The following is a 23245-nucleotide window of genomic DNA, read 5'->3' as shown; positions in this document are numbered from 1 at the left end:
AGCTTTTCTTCACAAAATTTTTGCAAAAAAAAGTATGGCAAACTGATTGTTTGCTAACTTTAAAAAATTCATAATATATTATTTCACAGTATGGAAAAAACTTATCTTGCTCTTTTAATAGTTTTTTATGTATGAAATATTATAAAATTGTATGAGAAGCATTTTTTCCTAATATGAAATAGTATGATAAGCGTTTTTTTGTCAAACCAGGTGATTCGAAAGGCGGCACACGACTATCAGGCTTTTGACGTTGACTCAAAATTATTGTTGAAGCCAGAGTGAAAACAAAAAAAAATTAGTCTCGCCACGTTTCTCCGCCAATTCAAAGGAAATTGTACTCACGTTAGGCATAAAATATTCAACTTTAGCCTAATTTCCCGTAAATTTGCCAGTACATAATGGAGGAATGTACTTGAAAGATTACAAATTCAAGTTATCGAGAAACTTTTTATCTACTGGGCGTAATTTATTGTGATTCCTCTTTCTGATAAAATTAGACATGTTCAGTTCGCGAGATTCAAACTTGTTTGAGCTTGAACAGCAAATATATCAAAAAATTGCTAAAGAAATCAATCATGCATGAAACCTTACAAGCTTGACAAACTTAAAAACAACGTTTAATCGGATAGCCCTATGAACATATCAGTTCTTCGGTCAATCTATAATCAGATTGCCAAAGTAATAATCGGTCTAATGATTGATCTTTTAATTACGTCACAGCAAACAAAATAGTGAACAAAACTGTCCTATGGAAAAGTGTTCGTTTTAAAAACTGATAAACGTCAAGAAAAAAAATAGTTTCAAAAACCATACCAACACTTTCATTAACACAATGGACATTTTTGCATTTAGCAAATTATCAATGGGACCAAATCGGGTGCATCATTTCAGTTTGGAACGTTTTCTAAAATTTTATTTCAGTTTGGAACGACATCTTCACTTCATTTCAAAAGCACGAAAAATACCACGAATTGATTAACCCAAATTAGCCGAATTAGCAACCTTTAAACCCCCTTGATTTTGCAAAAATAATCATAAGTGAGTTAGTGTTTTTCATTTTGAGCTCAGTACAACAATACCTTTTGAATGGTGTATGACAATTTTGTCAAAACTTGATAACAAATCAGCCGAAAATGGTATAGTGAAAAACCACCCCATGCAAAATTATTCCGTCAGTTTCTTCAAAAGTCAGAGCAGTAATGACCATCTACGTAGTTGCCTGACCAGAACAACAGTTATTTCACTTTACGAAGATTATAAGTTTTTGTTGTTCAAACTTTCGTAACGAAAGTAACGGAATCTTTGTGCTAACGAAAAAGTTTTATGATAAAAAGTATGGCAAAACGCTTGTTATTTAATTCAAGAATGTGCCAAAAAATGCATGAAGGAATATTTCTTGGTATGGAAAAAATACTAATCATGATATTTTATTAGTATTTTTTTTAGGTATGAAATAGTATGAAATAGTATGATAAGCCATTTTTTCATAATATGAAATAGTATGATAAGCATTTTTTTAACCCGGACGAGTCAAAACGCGGGACATGACTATCAAGTTTTTAATTTTGACAAAAATATATTGTGAAGCCAGAGAGAAAACAAAAAGAAAGTTAGTCTCGCCAAATGTCTTTACCAATTCAAAGGAAAGTGTTCTCATGTTAGGCACAAGAGATTCAGCTTTAGACAAATTTGCCCTTAATTTGCCAGTCCATAATGGAGGAATGTACTTGAACTTTTAAAAGTTTAAGTTATTGAGAAACTATTTATCTATGGGCGTAATTTAATATTATTTCTCTTTCTGATCAAATTACGTTCAAATAACTTTAGAGGCCAATATTGACAACAATAAATTAACAATAAAATTAAATCAAAAGTTTTTGTATCAGGGCGCAGCTCTGAAGGTTCCGACTGCTTTTTAGGGTCTACTGAGCAGTAATAACATGAAAAATATAAGGTACTAAACAAATGATTTTTTTCTAAATTTTAGTTTTTTTTTGCAAAAATCATGCTCTCACATATAAGTAAAAAATGATAGTTCGGCTTCTAGTAACAAAACAAATTTGGCAAATAAGCTTCTTTCAACCAATTTTGAGGACTTCTCAGACAGATTAAATCTCCGCCTACGCGTTAATAGCGCCAAATAAGTCGCGCGTTAATTGTCCCGAGTTGGCCAAAATGGCAATCATTAAATCCCCATAACGTTACATAAAAAATCACAGGTGAAGCATCTTTTAAAAATTGTGCTCAGATTAACTAAATTTTTGAACTGATATATAAAAAATTGCTCCAAAAAAGAAGAAAAAAACACCCCGAGCACAATCATTTCGTTAATTTTGTTCAAAAGACTGTTCGCATAAGAGTGAATAAAAAAAAATTGCATTTCTCATACAAGAAACGGATCAAATAGCATGCCTCAATTCGATTTGGAACGATTTCTTTAACGTAATAAATATCCGCTTACGGGCTAATAGCTGAGAAATATCGCGCGCTAATTACCTCAAATTGACCAAATTGGCATATTTTAAGCCGGTAAATTTGACAAAAAGATCACAAAAAAAATATGTTTTTGATTTTGGCTGACAACAAACATTTTCGAAAATTGCTGGTCGAAGCTCAAAACTATCTATAAAAAAACCACGGCTAGCACATTTTTTCTCGTGACTTTCTTCAAAAGTTGGCAAGAGGTTTCAGACAGCCATTTTAAGGAAAAAATGGACTGAAATTGTATTTTGCAATTTGATTAGTTTGCAATTTGGTCATGCACCCATAAAAGACGAAATTGTTCATAAAACAACTTGACTGCACGTATATCAGTGCAGAGACTTGAATGTTCCGACTGTTTCTTAATCGAAACCGAATAGTTGTTGGTAAATTAATAAAACACCATAAGTTTTCGACAATGTCAAACACCAAGTATGAAAATTTGAGTAATATGAAACTAATACGATTGATTAGCTGGCCTTAATTTGGAACAATTCAGTAAACATTAATACAACCAAAAAATCAAATGCAACTTCATTTATTTTACAAACAAAGAAAATGAAATGGAAACGTATTTAACAGAAAAATGAACTCAAAACATGCGACTAAGTCAAATATCTGTTGGAAACTTGATGGAAAAAAATCAGGCTTGTTTGCTTTGCGGGATTCAATTTTGTTTGAGCACTAAACAGTAAATAAATCAAAAAGTCCTACAATGCTTTAAAAAATCAATCATGCATGAAACATTACAAGCTTGAGAAACTTAAAAATTAATGTCTAATATTAATCTAGACACGTCCATTAGTTGTGCATAAATTTGAAATCAGTCAAATGATTTTGTGAACCTCGTTATCATTATTACAGAAACAAACAAAAATCTAAAAAGGTGTTTCAGCAAAAAAAACTAAATTCGCCGAAAAGTTTTTCTTACGGATAACATAAAACCAACTATAACTACATCAAAAATGAAGAAGAAAAATAAAAAGATGTTACCCAAGCCATTTTTTGTATTGAATTTTCCAAAGATGAAAAATTGTTAAAATTTATATGTGCGAAAAAATCTACAATCATTTTTTTTAGCAGACAAAAGAAATTGAGGTTGGGAAGATAATTGTCCCCAATTGAAAAATGTTTTTCCCCAATGGAATAATAATGGGAAAAAAAGAGTATAGGATTTGTTCACGAGTGAAATCCAACCAATTTCTGATTAAAAAAATCGGCTTTTGAGTCAAATATTACGAATAAGCAATTTAATGTCAAGACCACTCAAGTGTGAAAAGAAATTTCACTCGTTCCGGTAATAACAACAGCCATTAGGAACCGCGAGAAATTGACTCATTTTCATTCTGTCATCTCTATCTTACCAGGTTCCGCCGAAAGTGAGCGAAATATATACGATAGTCAGATACAAAACCATGTTGATGCTCCACCCGAAATTAGAAGAATTGATACAGACAATCGATGATCATTTGGCCAGAGTTAGGCTAAGACTAAGATTGCACCGGATATATAGATTCAATTCTAGGGAGAGATTCTAAACCAGATCAGTACAAAAATGAATCTCACTTTAGAGGAGGAAAGGGGAGGATGTTGGGGGAGGATGTTGAATTGATTCTAAGTTGGAATTTCCAGCCGATCAGAATCAAGCTTACATGATTTACATGCAGCGCTTAGAAAATTTATTTCAAATTAAAGGCTGAGCGGAAAATATCAACTTGGTATATCTGGGGGAAGGGGGGTTTGGAGAAGGATGTTAACCTAATACTGTAAATCTACAGCCTCTTGTGAAAAATTTGAAACGGAAGCAGCCATGCGCAAGATCCCATCCATTCCTGCGACACACAACAATTGCCCAAAAAATACAATCGGCAACACTTAGAAAACCATATTCAAACTGACAACCACAAAAAATACAATCGGCAACACTAAGAAAATCATATTCAAATTGACAACAAAGAAAACAAATAGCACGACCAGGTCTTCAGGTTGACTGCATAGAGCCACCCGTTCAGGTCAATCCATTCGAAGACAAAAATGACAATGATCTTCAAAAAATTGGTCCTACCACCGCATCTAAATCAGATGGGACGCATATGAGCAGACTAGTGGGTGGGGGTTAACGATAACTACAATACGGCCAAGAGTTTCAGAAACAGATCGTTTATCTAAAGAAGGTTTGAATTTTTTTTTCTAAATCGGATATCTATAGCTGTTTTTTTTTCTTCACAATGTAAGTACGGCTCTGCGCATCAAAATAACAGACATATATACCCCCTTTAAATAGCATGCACAAGCGCACTTTAGTGAATGTCGAGCATTTCTAATATTCAGTATTCTCTGAACAAAGATTTTAAGGGGGGGGGGATTTTAGCAGCCGGTTGCTATAATTTATACTTACCTTTGTTCCAGTTAGTGATGAATAGCACTCTTTGGGTCGGAATTTGATCAAATCAGTTGCATTGTTTCGAGTGGTTATCAAACTAGGGTCGCTTGAAAACCACTCTGTTCCCCAGCTGTACTCATCAGCTAAAACGTGGATGTGATTTATACAGAAAAAAAATTTTTGCAAAGAAACTGAAGTGGTTTGATTCAACTTTATGTAGAATGAAATGAAACTACAACATTAATTTTTTTCTCTATTTTAGGCTTCACTGCTACAGCATGATCGACCTGACTTTTGCCCATAAATGTTTTCTATTTCCGATATCTTGTACTGCAACGCAGCAGAGTTAGAAACGAACTAGCAGAACGGACTATAGTAGAAATATTCGGCGAAATAGTCTCTCCGAGTTTTTCTTATTGTTCCGACTTTCAAAGAAAGTGATAGAATATTTGTGCTTGTGGAGTGGTTTTTTCTACAAACTAATTTTGAATGTTTTACAAGCCTTTTTTGACGGGATATTTCATATCATCTGGAAAGTACTAATGTCTTGAGCTCAAAATTAAAATATAATTTTACCAGTGATTGTTTTTCTTCAAATTTGAAAATTGCAAATTTGGCAATTTGGGATGTAATTAAAGCGCGATATTTTTTGTGATATTTATGCGCAAACGGTGAAATAAAATAATTTCAAATAGAATTAACGCAAGCAAAATGATCTAACGAAAAAATGAAAAATAAAGAAAAAAAATTGCATTTTTTACCAAAATCTTATCAATTTTTGACAAAAGAAAACTTTTTCTTTGACTTCAAACCGCAATCGGAACATTCAGTGTTGCGCCTTGATACGAGCCGTCTGCTTGTTATTTTGTATTAATACAAGAAGACATCAAACCAAATGTCAAACTTTGATTTCTTCCAGTTTTTGTTATTCAGTCAATTTTCGCCGATCGAAATAATAGTTTTCAAAAAAAAATATAGCTCATAAAAGATATCGACTTCCTGAAATTCAATTTGAAAAAAAATTTACCTACAATATTTTTGTGAAGCTCTGGTGATTTGCGAATTGCTAAAATGGCCATGTTATGGACTAATTTATGCGCGCTTTGAATAGTTTATTCATAATGATGAGAGCGTAAAGCGAACTGTCTATGCGTTTGCAAATTATCCCGCGCAACAAAAACGTTCCGAATTGAAATGAGGCTAGCTAATTGGTCGTATTGATTTCGTACGACTCAAAATTATACTTTTTGATTTCATCAAAATTTATATGTTTTCAATAATATACGAGCAGTCTTGTTTTATACTAGGAGTAAATTATTATCTAACCGCTTCGAACTGAGTAAACCCAAGTAAATCTAAAAACCTTCAACATTTCAAAGTTCTTAATAATTTGAGAGGCCCTCATTTTTCAAGACAACTTAAGAAAAATTCCAATGATGATTTACATTTTTCAGACGTTCAAAATTAGTGATTAGTTCCTCAGTTTTTTCTGTTATCAAACTAAAAATTGAATTTTTAAAGTTATAATGGAAACCGACAATGGAACCCAGCTTCTGCAAAGAGGTATTTGTAAGTAAAAATACGATAGACAATTAGATGTGTAAGCTGGAACCGGAACTGTTGGTTTTAGGAGGAAAACAAAAAAAAAACAGAAGTGTGAAATTCAGGATCTGAAACTTCAGGATCTGAAACAGAGATGAAAGGCTGCCAGCACAGTAGAGATATACAAGCAAAGATTGTGCTCTAATATGAAATCCACCGTTCGATGCAATGGCACTAATTGAAGTTACGCATACAACAATTGATTTTTTTCAGACAAACCGAAAAGTAAATATTTCCCATGGGTGAAGCAAAGTGTGTCAAATGTACATGGTAATTACGGAAAAAATAATCCCTCTATCTTTTGCAAAATTTCTGCTTCGGTGAAAAGCAGGATACTAACAAGGCTAGGAGGAATCTGAAATATCAGAAAAACAATTGAAACGCGCAAGGTATAGACAATTTACTTGCAAGTCTGCAAGTCAATTTATGTAATTTCCGCGCTGCTGCGGGAACACTTAACAAAAAATTGAATATTTTTTATAAGAGAATATCAATGCATTTGTGCGATTTCCGCGCTGCTCCGTGGTCCAAACAACTGAATAATATTTTTTTTCTATATAAGTCATACTAAAAAAACTCAATCAAAAATTTTTTTCTGCTTTTTTTGTTCCCAGTGCTTGCGTGATTTCCGTTCTGATTTGGGATCTTTAAATACAAATACTAAAATCAAAACTGTTTAGGAAATTGGAAAAAGGGTTTGAAAAAGAAAAGGAATAGAGGGTGTCGAGGATTGGGAGGGGTAAGCAATGAATGGGGACAAAACACTTATGAGCGTTTTTTATGAATAAAATTTCGCAATATTCGCTTTTAGCTTTAATGAAAACTGTAGCGATCTATATCAACATTCCACCAAATTTGCTTTAAACCGATTACAAAAGTCTCCATAACTATGTGAATGGAGTTTTATTTTTGCTAGGGTTTCAAAATAAACACGTCGTTTTTGGTAAATTCAACGTAAATTTCCAGCTAAATTAAGCAAAGCGAAAAAAAATTGAGGATAATTTGATAGGAAAAGGCATACTAGAAAACACAATTGGCTGCCTCCCAACAAGAATGACCGATCGTAGCAGCACAATGACTGACCTATTTTTCAGTACATCAGGTTTCTTAAAGAAAATTAGCACACATTCAGTGCTTGATCTTTTTGTTTTTCTGTTTTACTCAAAAGCCTCGAAAAGGATAGGTTCACGGGAAGAAAATACTAGAAACTGGAACAAGTTGACAAAAGGGTTATAAGTGAAAAATTAGGTTTTCCTTTACAACATGAAATTGGTAAATGCATGCAATTACGGAGTCCTTAGAATCTGCAAACGTCTTCACGTGTTTTTGAAAAGTAATTGATCCATATGAAAACAATTGCTCTTTTTTTCCTAAAACAATACTGAAACAAACAAAAAGCAACCATGGATTGAGAATGAGCTTTAAAAACGCAGCAGCAAAAAACAACGGTTAAAACAACAAATTACAAATTTTGAAAATTAAAACAACGGATGCGCGGAAAAAAGATAGTTCCCAAAACAAAATGTCAAAATTGATTCATCCATAGAAAAAGAAATCAAAATCGAAACAAAATAAGGCTTGAGTCAAAACTTTGAACGAAATGAGAGGTAACGGGAAAAAATTCATGTCACTGAACTTGACTGAGAACATTCTGAGCAGTTTAATGGCCGTTTTGTAAATAATGGCGACAGACTTGCTCGAAGCAACCGAACACGCATAGAAAAAAATGTAGCTCGTCAGCAGCAAGTGTTCTTATTTTAAGAATATTGATTTGATGTCATTAAAGTCATCGAGAGTTTAAAAATAATAAGGTACAAATAACTATAATATCAAAACTGTTCTTGTCACGCAATTAAAATTTATACTAGAAGGTCCTCTCACAGATATTTTTTTCTATGTTTTACCTCAGTAATCTAAGCAAAGTATTAAAGAGTTGCAAAATTTGTATAAAATTTCAAGAAAAAAAATTGATGACTCTCCAGACTATAGACCAATTTCGCTTCAATTAGTTCTAGGAAAAGTTTATGAGCGTACATTTTTCAGACAAGCCCAGCCAGGTGTCCAAAAAAATCCAAAACACAAAGAAAAAACTTTTAGATCTTACCAAATTTTTGATACATTTTATCACTCTAACTTGCTTATGAAATTACAACCTTCTGAGGGCCTGTGCTTCAACTTTTGGAAACTTACCTTGACAATTGTTATTAGTATATCGAGACAAACCATTTCAAGACCGATTTTAATATAGTCACTTTTAGAGTACCTCAAGGATCTATTCTAGGCCCCTATTTATTTATTCTATACGTAAATTATTGGTTAAAAAAAACAGAGTGACTTTAAAAATCGAAAAACCAAAAACAAGTCACTGTCGGGCCCAAAATTTAGATGGAAGACCTATCAATTGTTTTATTTCACTCGTAAATTGAAGATGTAAATTGTTTTCTATCAGCATACCAAACTTCTATTAGCATATTGATCAAGTGAAAAACATAGTGTTGCAGCTCTGTGGAATATTTTTTCAATTGAGAAAAACTTTAATAGATTAAACCTTAAAAATGAAAAGTATTTAAAATTGTTCTTAGCGTTTTTGAGCCTGGATCAGTTTTTCCATGGTGTTTCTCTAATTCAATTGAATCTTTTTAATCATAGGTTTTGGGCTGTCTTTGTAATAGAAAATACGATTTTATTGGGCATGATTCGAGATTTTTTTTTGATTATGTTGAATCTTTTCGTTGATTTTTAGGTTGAAGGTAGAAAAGACTATACGATAAAACAAAAAATTATTTCTTTTGTGTAAAAGAAGTTAAGACGAGGTCTTAAAAAGGCTGACTAATATAAAGTGTTTACCAGTAGAATGTTCCATTAAGTCTAATAAGTTTTTGATTTTTCTCCGCTTGTTGAGACACCTGAAAACGGACCGTGCTGTCTTAATGGGGCTCTCCCCATACGATGCTAATTTGCACGTGTAACTTTTTACTATATATTGTTTGCAATTAATTTCTTATTTCAATTTTTTCAATTTGGTGCGTCATTTTCGCTTTTGTGGGTTGTTTCTTAAAAGCCGCGGAAGAAAATGAAGTAAGAAAATATTTTGTGATTACGAAGAAAGTTATGAAAAAATTCTGACTAAAAATTATAAACTGAGTAAGCAATTTGGTCGTTTTGGTTACCCCTATTAGATGCAAACATCAGTTTTTGCGGTCTTTTTATTGACTTCACATAATTGTTTGGAAAACGGAAAAAAATTCTAGCATTGAGCCATATAAGGCCGTGCCGAGTTTCATGATAGCTGAAAAATACATATGATGAAAAGTACGTTACGAGGCCACACTTTGTATTTTGTGAACTTTAAGCGGATTCCGCAACAAGGACGCTCCCTTTGTTCTTTTTTTTTCATTTTCTTCTTAAAAGAGAAAAGGAATAGAGGAGGCCGATGATTAGAAGGGGTGAGCGAGGAATGGGGACAAAAAATTTATATGCGTTTTTTGAAATTTTTTTTGCAAAATTCGCCTTTAGTTTTAATAAAAACTGTAGCGACCTATATCAACATTACACCAAATTTGCTACAAATCGATTACAAAAGTCTCCATAACTATGTGGATGGATTTTTGCTAAAGTTTCGAATTTAACACGTCGTTTTTAATAATTTCAACGTAATATTCCAGCTAAATGGGGCATGGCGAAAAAAAAGTGAGGATAATTTGATAGGAAAAGGCATGCTAGAAAACACAATTGGCTGCCTCCCAAAAAGAGTGACAGATTGTAGCAGCACAATGATTGACTTGTTTTTCAGTACATCAGGATTCTTAACGCCAATTAGCACATATTCGGCGCTTGACCATTCTGTTTTTCAGTCTTAATCAAAATTCTCGAAAACGATAGGTTCACGGGAAGAAAATACTAGGAACTGGAACAAGTTGACAAAAGAGTTATAAGTGAAAAATTAGGTTAGAATCTGCAAACGTCTTCACGTGTTTTTGAAAAGTAATTGATCCCTATGAAAACAATTGCTCATTTTTTTCCTAAAACAATACTGAAACAAACAAAAACCATGGATTGAGAATGAGGTTTAAAAAAGCAGCAGCAAAAAAACAACGGTCAAAACAACAAATTACAAATTTTGAAAATTAAAGCAACGGATACGCGGAACAAAGATAGTTCCCAAAACAAAATGTCAAAATTGATTCATCCATAGAAAAAGAAAACAAAATCGAAACAAAATAAGGCTTGAGTCAAAACTTTGAACAAAATGAGAGGTAACGAGAAAAATATCAAGTCACTGAACTTGACTGAGAACCTTCTGAGCAGTTTAACGGTTGTTTCGTAAATAACGACGCCAGATTTGCTCGAAACAACCCAACTCGCATAGAAAAAAATATAGCTCGTCAGCAGCAAATGTTCTTTTTCTAAGAAAAATTATTTGATGTCATTGAAGTCATCGCGAGTTTTAAAAAAAAATAAGGTACATATAACTACAATATCAAAACTGTTCTCGTCACGCAATTAGAATTTATACTAGAAGGTCCTCTCACAGCTATTTTTTTATGTTTTACCTCAGTAACTTAAGCAAAGTGTTTGAGAATTGCAAAATTTGTACAAAATTTCCAGAAAAAAAATTGATGAAAACAATTGCTCATTTTTTTTTCATTCTGTTTTTCAGTCATGGAAATACTAGAAACTGGAACAAGTTGAAAAAAGGGTTATAAATGAAAAAAAATTAGATTTTCAATTACAACATGAAATTGGTAAATTTATGCAATTACAGAGTCCTTAGAATCTGCAAATGATTTCACATGTTTTTGAAAAGTAATTGATCCATATGAAGACAATTGCTCATTTTTTTATTTAAAAAAATACTGAAACAAACAAAAAAGCAACCATGGAATGAGAATGAGGTTAAAAAAAGCAACAGCAAAAAACAACGGTTAAAATAACAAATTAAAAATTTTGAAAATTAAAACAATGGATTCAATGAACAAATATAGTTCCCAAAACAAAATGTCAAAATTGATTCATCCATAGAAAAAGAAAACATAATCGAAACAAAAGAAGGCTTGAGTCAAAACTTTGAACGAAATGAGAAGTAACGGGAAAAAATTCATGTCACTGAACTTGACTGAGAACATTCTGAGCAGTTGAATGGTCGTTTTGTAAATAATGGCGTTAGACTTGCTCGAAGCAACCGAACTCGCATAGAAAAAAAATGTAGCTCGTCAGCAGCAAAAATTCTTTTTTTTTAAAAAAAAAGAATTTGATGTCATTGAAGTCAACGAGAGTTTTAAAAAAACTAAAGTACAGATAACTATGATATCGAAACTGTTCTCGTCACGCAATTAGAAATTATACTAGAAGGTCCTCCCACAGATATTTTTTTGATGCTTTACCTCAGTAATCTAAGCAAAGTGCTTAAGAATTGCAAAATTTGTACAAAATTTTCAGAAAAAAAATTGGTGACCATCTAGACTATAGACCAATTTCGTTTTTTATAGTTCTAGGAAAAAATTATGAGCGTACTTTTTTCAGACAAGCCCAACCAGGTGTCCAAAACAATCCAAAACACACAGAAAAAACTTTTAGATCTTACCAAATTTTTGATACACTTGATCACTCTAACTTGCTAATGAAAATAGAACATTCTGAGAGCCTGCGCTTCAACTTTTGGAAACTTACCTTGACAATCGTTATCAGTATTTTGAGACAAACAATTTCAAGATTGACTTTAATTTAGTATCCTTAAGAGTACCTCAATGATCTATTCTTGGCCCTCATTTGTTTTATACTATACGTAAATTAATGGTTAAAACAGAACAGAGTGACATTTAAAATCAAAAAAAAACAAGAGCATGTCACTGTCGTGCCCAAAAATCAGATGAAAGAACTATTAACTTTTTTAATTGACACCCAAATTTAAGATGTAGATTGTTTTCTATCAGCTTATTCAACTTCTATCAGCATATTGATCAAGTAAAAAACATAGTTTTGCAGTTCTGTGGAATGTTTTTTTCAATTAAGAAAAACTTTAACAGATCAAACCTTAAAATTGAAAACTATTTAAAATTTTTCTTAGCGTTTTTTTAGCCTGGATCAGTTTTTTAATGGTGCTTCTCTGATTCAATTGAATATTTCAAATCATAGCTTTTTGGCTGACTTTGTACTAGTAAATACATTTTTATTGGGCATGATTCGAGATTTTTAATGAATATGTGGAATCTTTTTGTTAATTTCTAGGTTGAAGGTAGAAGAGTTGAAGACTAGGTTGAAGACTATCCGAAAAAACAAAAAAATATTTTTTTTATGTAGAAAAAAGTTAAGACGAGGTCTTAAAAAGGCTGACTATTTATAAGTGTTTACCAGTAGAACGTTCCTTTAAGTTTAAGAAGTTTTTGATTTTTCTCCGCTTGATGAGACACCTGAAAACGGGCCGTGCTGGCTTAATTGTGCTCTCCCCATACGATTCTAATTTGTATGTGTAACTTTTTACTAAATATCGTTTGCAATTAATTTCTTATTTTTGTTTTTTATTGTTGGTGCGTCACTTTCGCTTTTGTGGGTTGTTTCTCAAAAACCGCGGAAGAAAATGAAGTAAGAAAATATTTTGTGATTACGAAGAAAGTTATGAAAAAATTCTGACTAAAAATTATAAACTGAGTAAGCAATTTGGTCGTTTTGGTTACCCCTATTAGATGCAAACATCAGTTTTTGCGGTCTTTTTATTGACTTCACATAATTGTTTGGAAAACGGAAAAAAATTCTAGCATTGAGCCATATAAGGCCGTGCCGAGTTTCATGATAGCTGAAAAATACATATGATGAAAAGTACGTTACGAGGCCACACTTTGTATTTTGTGAACTGTAAGCGGATTCCGCAACAAGGACGCTCCCTTTGTTCTTTTTTTTCATTTTCTTCTTAAAAGAGAAAAGGAATAGAGGAGGCCGATGATTAGAAGGGGTGAGCGAGGAATGGGGACAAAAAATTTATATGCGTTTTTTGAAATTTTTTTTGCAAAATTCGCCTTTAGTTTTAATAAAAACTGTAGCGACCTATATCAACATTACACCAAATTTGCTACAAATCGATTACAAAAGTCTCCATAACTATGTTTGACCGCTGACCGAATTCTTTTCTCGAACTTTTTTCACGTCGAGTTTTTTCAGCGTCCGCCCCCCCCCCTCAAACTAAAACATTTTTATCGCCGAAAGCGTTTTTAGAAAAAATTTCGTGTCGCTGAGCCAAAAATCGATGTCATAAATAGCCCCAAAGGGTCTCCAATTTTTTAGCAAGCGGATATTGCTTTCACCCGACCTGTTGACTCTTACAAAAAACCTTGTTGGCAAAATCCCATTGTTATAGCGTTCTTTTAAGCATAATGAATAATATGGCTATCACGTATCTTTGTGCCTAGCATTTTAAGTTCACTCATTACACTATGAATCTTAATGCCAAATTAGAATGGAGAAAAAGAAAAAGAGCCGAACCAAGGTTTGACATCGTTTTTTTTGTTTTTCCTTCAGTGTATTCTAGAGCCACTTCGGATGTTTTTAGGATTATATAACTAGCTGGTTGATGGGAGCGGGCCGTAACTAAACCAAGCCTTTTTGGTCTTTCTCAGTCACATTCCCTCCCGCAGGGGGCTATAACTTGGTAGAGACTTCTGTTCAAAAATTCGTTCGCAAGCATCAAACATAATACTGAGTTGAAGCCACAGAGGTTATCAGTACTGTTCAAGTAAAACAACAGTTGTAAAACAAAACTCAGTCCTATATCAGGGTAAAATCTGTATTTTACTCTCATTTTCACCTGACCAAGAGATTGAACAGGAAAAATTTAACAGCACTGTTCTAAACTGTAACACTACTGTTACAGTCCTGTTTTATTCTCTTTTTATTCTGAAACATGGCTGGAAACTATTTTTTACGAAGTTTCGATTCGATTTCACAATTTTGTTTTCTGTCGTAACAAAAGGAAAAAAAACATTAAAAAAGCCTGAAGTATAACAATTGTGCTAAAAACAACTTAAACACGGAATTTTTGTTCTGCAAAAAAAAAGAAATTTCTTGACGTTAGATATATATATATTTATGTTTTTTGAATTGATGCAACGCCCACAGTTAAAACTCAGATGAAAACAATCTAAAAACGCAGTTTTTATGCAAAAACATAAAAATGATCTAGCGTCGGTAACTGAAAGAATTGAGCAACCAATTTTGCCTGGAAACACGGCAATTTTTGGTAAAAATATGGAAAAAAACTTTTTGATGCATCCCCCCACAGATAAAAATCAGTTGAAAAAAAACCTAAAAACGAGTTTTTTTTTTCAAAAAAATAGAAAAGTGATAGCGTTGGTAATTGAAAGTCTTGACTATATGAGTTTGCCTTGAAATACGGCAAATTTTGAAAAAAATAAAAAAAAGCATTTTTTCTAAAATAGATGCATCAACACCCATAGAAAAACATCAGCTAAAAACAACCAAAAAACTTAATGAATTTTACTCAAAAAAAATGTGTTTTTGTTGGTAATTGAAAGGCTTGAGCAACTGAATTTGCCTTGAAATACGGCAAATTTTGATTAAAATCTGAAAAAAAAAACATTTTTTTTAAATTGATGCATCCCCCCACAGCTTAACATCAGCTGAAAACAACCTAGAAACGGAATTTTTTTTCCGCAAAGAAAATGTGTTAGCGTTCGTAATTGAAAGGCTTGAAATGCGGCAAACTTTGATTGAAAAGTGGAAAAAATTTTTTTTTTTCAAATTGATGCATCCCCCACAGGTAAAAATTATTTGGAAACAATCATAAAAAGCAATTTTTTTCAAACAAAAAACAGAAATGTGTTAGCGTTGGTAACTGAAAGGCTTCAGCAGCTAAATTTGCCGGGAAACACGGCGTTTTTTTTTTAATTCGGAAAAAAAACATTGATGCAACCCCATCATCTGAACATCAGTTGAAAACAACCATTTAAACGTATTTTTTCGTGCAATGTTTTTTTGCGTTTTTTTTGTAGTACTGTGCAATTTAATTTTATAGTTTCATTTGAGTTTGTTGCAATCATAATTAGTCTAACTTTTATTGTTTTACAATTGAGTTTTAAAAACGGGAGTTCCTTAGATTTTTCTTTTTTTTTGTAATCTTCAAGAAGAAGGCCAAAAACTTTTTGAAATCAGCCCAAACAATTAACGTCATTGAAGTCACGCTTAGGCGTAGGCGCGGATTTTTGTTTTTCGTGAGATTTTTTCCTGTTTTTCTACAAAAGGTTGCTGTTCTGATTTTTTTCTGGATCGATTTCTGATCTCAGAAGTAACAGAATAATATTTTTAGCATAATGAATAATGCGGCTAACACGTACTTTCTTGCCTGAAATTTTAAAATTACCCATTTTAGTCAGAATTTTATTGCCAAATTAAAATGGAGAAAAAAATAAAGAGCCGAACCAAGATTTGACATCATTGCACGTTTTTTTTTGTTTATCCTTACAATGTATTCTAGAGGCACTTAGGATAATCTTAGGATTGTATAACTAGCTGGTTTATGAGAGCGGGCCGTAACTAAAACAAGCCTTTTTGGTCTTTCTCAGTGACATCCCATCCCCCAGGCGGCTATAATTTGGTAGAGACTGCTGTTCAAAAATTCGAGCGCAAGCATCAAACATAATACCGAGTTTAAGTCACAGAGGTTATCAGTACTGTTCAAGTTAAACAACAGTTGTAAAACGAAATTCAGTCCTGTATCAGAGTGAAACCAGTATTTTTACTCTGATTCTCATCTGACCAGTTGATTGAACAGGAAAAACTTGCCAGTACTGCTTTAATTTGTAACACTACTGTTACAGTACTGTTTTATTCTCTTTTTATTCTGGAACATGGCTGGACTAACTTTTTTTGACAAAATTTCGATTCGATTTCAAAGTTTTGTTACCTGTCGTTACAAAAGGAAAAAAAAACACGCAGTTGTTTTTCTGCAAAAAATAGATATTTGTAGACCTTAGTGGTTAGGCGGAATGAGCAGCTAAAAAAACATGTGTTTTTTAATTTGATGTATCCTCCTGAACTAGAACTTAATTATAACAATCTAAAAACGTTTTTTTTATGCGAAAAAAAATAGAAATGAGCTACAAATATCTATTTTTTGCAGAATGGCTACGTTGGTATTTGAACGGCTTGACCAACTAAATTTGACTGGAAACATAGCAAATTTTGGTGAAAATATGGAAAAAAAAAACGTTTTCATGCATCCCCCTACAGATGAAAATCAGCTAAAAAATCTAAAAACGCAAACTTTTTGGCGAAAGTTAAGAAATGTGTTAGAAATGTGAATTTACCTTGAAATACGGCAAATTTTGATACAAATCTGGAAAGAAAAGCATTTTTTTAAATTGATGCATCCCCCCATAGCTTAACATCAGTTAAAAACAACCTAAGAACGTAGTGATTTTTCGCAAAAAAAAAAGGTTTCCAGCGTTGGTAATTGATAGGCTTGCGCAACTGAATTTGCCTCGGAATACGTCAAATTTTGATAGAAATCTGGAAAAAAAAACAATTTTTTTTAAATTGATGCATCCCCCTTAGCTTAACATCAGCTGAAAACAACCTTGAAACGTAGTAGTTTTTCGCGAAAAACTACAAATGTGTTAGCGTTGGTAATTGAAGGGCTTGACCAACTGAATTTGCCTTGAAATACGGCAAATTTTGATAAAATCTGGAAAAAGCAGTTTTTTTAAACTGATGCAATCCTCCCCCCCATAGCTTAACATCAGCTGAAAACAAAATAAAAACGTAATCTTTTTTTGCTAAAAAAAATGTGTTAGCTTTGGTAATTGAAAGGCTTGAACAACTGAATTTGCCTTGAAAACGGCAGTTTGATGAAATATCTGGAAAAAAAGCATTTTTTATATTGATGCATCCCTCCCATAGCTTAATATCAGCTGAAAACAACCCAGAAACGTAGTGTTTTCCCGGGAAACAAGTTGTGTTAGCGTTGGTAATTGAAAGGCTTGAGCAACTAATTTTGCCAGGAAACACAATATTTTTTGGTAAAATTAGGGAAAAAAGCATTGATGCACCCCCCACATCTGAACATCAGTTGAAAAAAACCATTAAAATGTAGTATTTTTCAGCGAAGTGTCTTTTTAATGTTTTTTGTAGTATTACGCAATTTAATTTTTATTGTTTTATTTTTATTGCAATTTTTATTGCAATTTGATTGTTTTATTGTTTTTTTTTAGTTTGTTACAATCAATTTTTTGTTTTAAACTGATGCATCCCCCACAGTTAAAAGTTAGCTGAAAACAATCATAAAATGCAATTTTTTTGCAAGAAAAAATAGAAATGTGTTAGCGTTGGTAAATGAAAGGCTTGAGCAACTAAATTTGCCGGGAAACACGGCATTTTTTGGTAAAATTAGGGAAAAAAGCATTGATGCACCCCCCACATTTGAACATCAATTGAAAACAACAATTAAAGCGAAGTAATTTTTAGCGAAGTGTTTTTTTTGTGTTTTTTGTAGTATTGTGCAATTTAACTTTATACTTTCATTTGAGTTTGTTAGAATCATAATTATTCTAATTTATTTTGTTTTACAATTGACTTTTAAAACCGAGAGTTCCTTAGATTTTCTTTTTCACGAGAAAATCCTAGATTAATCTTCAAGAAGAAGGCCGAAAATGTTTTTCAAGCCCGTCCAATCAAATAATTTCACTGAAGTCACGCTTGGGCCTAGGCTCGTTATTTTGTTTTTCATGAGATTTTTTCCTGTTTTTATACAAAAAATTGCTGATCTGATTTTTTTTCTGAATTGATTTCTGATCATAGAAATAACAGAATAACATCTCTGATATGATCAGAGAAGTGTCAGAACAAAACTTCTTAATTTATTCTGATCAAAAAATTATCAGAACAAAACTTCTGAACTTCAGAAAAATAGCAGAATAAAAACAGTACTGTAACAGTACTTCTTCTGATAAAGAACTGATATTTTTTAATACATTTCTGAAGAAGTATTGATTTTCTATGTGACTTCAACCCGGGTAAATATATAATAGTTTTATTTGAGGCAAGCTGGTGTTGAGTTTCGTGGAATCAACATTTGAAAAACCAAAAATTGAAGGGAAATGAAAAAGACTTAGGTAGTTTTTAATTTTACAAATCCATAAGAAGAGTCTATGAAAAAACATTAATCCTGCTACTTTCATTTATCAAAGTTGTATGATAAGAATTTTTTCCACATAAAAATAAACTTTCAAAAATTCTGTGAAATATTTTGACATACAGTTGAATGAGGTAAATGCTTTTATTCGCTAAATGGGGAACCTTTTTTGATTAGAATTCATTTTTTTTGCATTCAGAAAATACTTGTCATAGAACTGTAATGTATCAAAACTTTACAATGAGCTATTTTTTGCCTAAAAATTCTAAATTCGGGCACTAATTCAAAATTCATTCGATGCTTAAAACACAGTTTTCACAAAAAAACTGTTTTATGTGCAAAATAATTTTTCAAAGTTCTTATTAAAACGTAGACTATAAGTATCAAAGCTTGAAGGTTTTCTGTGACAGTAAATTTAACTGTTTGTTGTTTAGATGCAAACCAGGCCCAAATTTCCAACAACATAATTTTTTTAAAAGAGTTTTTTAGCCGTGTACAGAAATTACATAGAGTGTATGAGATTTCCCGGGTTGACATCCATAGAAGAAAAATGCTTATCATACAGTTTCATATATGAAGTCTATGGAAAAAATGCTTGTCATAGAAAATTCATGCAAAATTTAAAAAGTGTTTTAAAAGTTTTTAATAAACATTTTGGTCTAACTGCCTCTTTTGAAGCTTTCTGCTCATCAAAAAAACTATTTCAATTTTTTTTATAAAAATGCTTGTCATACACTTTTCATGTATGAAAAATATAAAATAGTCATTTTGTCATAGAAAAATTAAATTTTTTCAAAAATAACCAAAAAACGTGTCTGGGTAGCTTTAAATAGATTTAATTGAGTATATTTATGATAATGGGCATATTGACAATCAAAAACATAATTTTACTTTCGGTCAGAAAAAATGCTTATCATAAAGTTTTTATATATGAAAATTGTATGATATGCTTTTTTATTCATAAACAAAAATAAAAATTTGAGGTAAAAAGTTTTTAATCCCTTTTATGGCTACAAACTTGTTTCTGTGCTGAAATATAACTTTTACGAAAAAAAAAATTTGCATGCAAAATTTGATTTTTTTGAGTTTATAACGTAGTCCAGGATGAGTTTCTCACCCAAAAAACCCAAAAATCACATGAAAAAGTTTTTTTTTGTAAACACGTTTATTATCTTTTGTTTCATTTGCCATTTGCTAAAACAAAAATAAATTTGTAAAAAAAACAAGCCTTTTTTCTCAACCATCACAATTTTTAAGCTAAAAATTATCTAGCCATATTCAAAAAGTTACTTTTTTGGTATATATTTCCACGTGAAAATTTTATAATTAACTATTATGGCTGAAACCACCAAATGCAGTTAATCTGCGTGGTAACTGCCAATTACACTCTGGTTTTCTCATAACAAAAAATCTTTGGTTAGTGTTTTGGTTGAAACATGAAATTTCGAAACAAAAATTGTTTGAATTTTCATTTATGGAAAAAATGCTTGTCATACAATTTCATAGTATGGAAAAAATGCTTCTCATACAATTTCATTTATGGAAAAAATGCTTATTTCGCTATTTTCATACATAAAATTTTGCTCTATGAAATTGTAAGAAAGAGTAAAATAAGCATTTTTTTCATAAATGAAAAATGCATGATAACCATTTTTTGTCAACCCGGGTTAAGAGCTTACCTTACTTAGCATACCTCAATAGAAAGTTTACTCTGCAATCATATTGCAATTTAACCTTCTGTTTTCCTTCTGTTTTCAGAATTGTCATGGAAACAGATATATAAGGCAAAAAAAAACATATTTGTCGTATCTATTGAAATAACTGCTAATCTTAAAATTCCAATAAAAAAATGTCCGATTATGATTTAAAAATTGGTCAAAGGGCTAAATAGACTATCGAAAAAAACTTTTAAGACCCCTCCCGCATTAAAGAAAGTAAAAAAATAGTTTGTAAGGGATTTATGTGGTCTTAAATTTTGTCAATATAATCGATTCCCATGTTACGCTCAGACCACAAAAGTGGACTAAAAATGGATTTAAATGGAGCTTTGCCTGAACAAAAAAAAACACATTAGAAATCCTGAATTCATTCGGAATGGAGTCGGAAAAATCTTCTCACCTGAATAAAGGTAAAATATACGTAAAGGGATTTTTTACCGCCGTAATCTACCTTAAATTTAAATGAAAAACTATTTTACAGGGAAAAATTGTTAAATTGCCTTTTATTTCAGTGGTACATCAATTTTATGACAAAAACTGACGTGAGAAAAAATGATTCTTGTGCAAAGAGACAGTGGAACAAAAAATACTGAAAAGATAGTTGTGATTGCAGTTTTCATTGATTATATTTATAGCAATTTTCAATGCGGACAAACTAAGATAAGCTTTGAGCATATTGGTTGTCACAATTTTTATGTGGGATTACGTTTGAATGCTGTTAATAACCCTACGCTAACGTATTTCTGATCAATTTTCTGTAATCAAACGGTTAATTTTATAATTCTAAGGTATACTCAAGTTGTTTCCTAAAAATTTATATTCCCTACCCCCCCCCCCTCCTAAATTATTTGAGGGCGTGTTAAGCTAATGTAATTGCTGTAAGCTCAATTGAAAAGGTATGTAGTTTCAAGAGTTAATTTAGATCAGAAACTAAGTTTTCTCTTCAAAGACGGTTCCCTGGACCAGCTCAGGTTTCCTATCTGCGTACGGTAAGCTATTGTGTCAACTAAGGTCTGTTCAGTGATCGACACTGAATGGCCTTGACTTATGTTTAGTAACAATATATATGTAATTACAGATAACGATATGCGTCCCAAGGTTAGTGCGCAGAGAGGTTATCAATGCTTACTGCACATGCAGTATGTGCTGTACCAAACTCCCCTTGGGATAACTAAATTTTATATAGTTTATTATAAAATTTAAAATAGCTATGAGTTTTTTTACTCAGTTTAATCCGTTTTTGGGCAGTTTTTTGGTTTCTTTGCGGGCACCTCATAATCAAGGTTCTTCTGGCTTGTCTTGCTTATCTGCCAAATTGTCTTCAAAATTCAGGGGGACCCACCATGAAGCGCTCCAGTTTTTCGTAACATCTAGTGCTTCCTTTCTGAATTTTCGTCGAAAGAGATGTTTTTCCAACAATCCGAGTTTCGTTTCCACTGGCTTGTTTATATCCCTTTTGAACGTTGCTAGTTTAACCCTGTACGCTTCTAATGCAGCCTTACTGAGGACTGTAAAATCCTCTTGTCAGGACCTGGTCAGCTAACAGATTCCAGCCCTCTGTGATTAGATCGCGGCTTTGGAATGTTTCCAGTATTTTTTCTGCCGGTGTGTTTCGCGTGATTTCTTTACTTTTTTCTTTCAATTCCTTCCTTAGGGTGGACGTGCTCAACGCATAGGCTTTCGCCGGGGATGACCGCTGGTTCGTTTTTCTTGATCGTCTGATCTCTAATTATCGTGCTAAGAGCAAGTTTCATTGAAGTGACATTTTCATCCAATAGCATAACTCCCAATCTTTTCTTGATGGTTTGTATTGTTCGCTCAATCAGACCACATCCCCTGTGGTCCTCAATTGGATAGTTTTTTTTCTCAAATTTTTTTGCTGCATTTTTCATCGTTTTGCCTCTTAATCCCGAGAAATGGTCAGTTCTTATCGATTCCGGTATTCCATGTGTATCAATATAATTACGTAGAAATTTCACCGATGATTTGCCCCAAGTTGACTGTGTAATTTTAACCGATGGAAATTTTGAGTATCTATCTATGGCTATAAGTAGGTAGATGTTCTTCCCTAGGTAGATGTTCTCCACTTGAGCTTTCTATTACCGATTTTTGCAACGCTTGTGTTGTTTGTTTACTTTGTTCAAATTTAATAGTCATCTGGTGTGAACGTTTCGAACGTAAGGGTATCTTGAAGTGCAGTATTTTTAATTCTGGGTGTGAATAGGTCTCCTACCAGTTCTTCTTCCAAACCACCCGATTCGGCCGTGGCTGCTTGTGCAGTTAGCGCCGCATGGAAATAGTCAAGGGTTTCTCCAGATTTTTGTGCTCTGGTGAATAGTCTATATCGCTCATACGTAATGTTTCTCGTTTTCTCGAACGATATTTTGGCCATTCTCACCATTGCCCTGAACTCGAGTTTTGATATTCGGTGTGTGGATTTTTCTGCACGAATTTCTTTTTCCCTTCTGTTCCCAGCGCCAAAAAAGACGAAACGTAAGCCGTTTTTGAAGTTCATTGTAGAAGACATTGTGTCCGACTTTAGGTCCGCGTTCTCTCCGCTAATAATTTTCGAGAAATATTCTTTCTCTTATTAATCTATCCCTCGTTTCTCGATCTGCTGTTGCCTGTGCATCTTCATTTGCTCCCGGTGTTTCTGGGCGAGGAATTGGTTCGTCAATGACTTCGCTTGGATCTTCTAATAGTATTTCAGGATTCACGTTTTCTTTCACTAATACCGCCAACATAAATTGGTCGAGCCAAATTTTGAAATTCCACGGCGGGTCCGAACTAGCCGATGTTCAGAACACCGGAATGCCCATATCCGTCTGTGCCGTGAATCCTGCTGACTGCGCCATGTGGTAAGCTAATGTAATGTTGTAAGCTCAATTGAAAAGGTATGTAGTTTCAAGAGTTAATTTAGAT

The 23245-nt window shown here is 32.7% G+C and overlaps 1 protein-coding gene across 5 annotated transcripts in view; it reads right to left on the bottom strand.

Annotated features, from left to right (window-relative positions):
• Positions 1 to 23245, bottom strand: part of LOC134852908 (uncharacterized) — a 59897-nt gene that overhangs the window by 10892 nt on the left and 25760 nt on the right. For 4 of the 5 annotated variants that reach the window (XM_063868769.1, XM_063868765.1, XM_063868766.1 and 1 more), the window contains one exon: positions 4880 to 5007. In XM_063868769.1, the coding sequence (XP_063724839.1) occupies positions 4880 to 5007 (128 nt within the window). Of the gene's footprint in view, positions 1 to 4879; positions 5008 to 5891; positions 6714 to 23245 lie in introns of those variants that run through there. The other variant, XM_063868770.1, reaches the window with a different exon arrangement.

Source organism: Symsagittifera roscoffensis, chromosome 8 (assembly GCF_963678635.1).
Source record: "Symsagittifera roscoffensis chromosome 8, txSymRosc1.1, whole genome shotgun sequence".
Taxonomy (NCBI): Eukaryota; Metazoa; Xenacoelomorpha; order Acoela; family Convolutidae; genus Symsagittifera; species Symsagittifera roscoffensis.
Note: the sequence above shows the minus strand (reverse complement) of the source record. Positions and strands in the feature narration are given on the sequence as shown.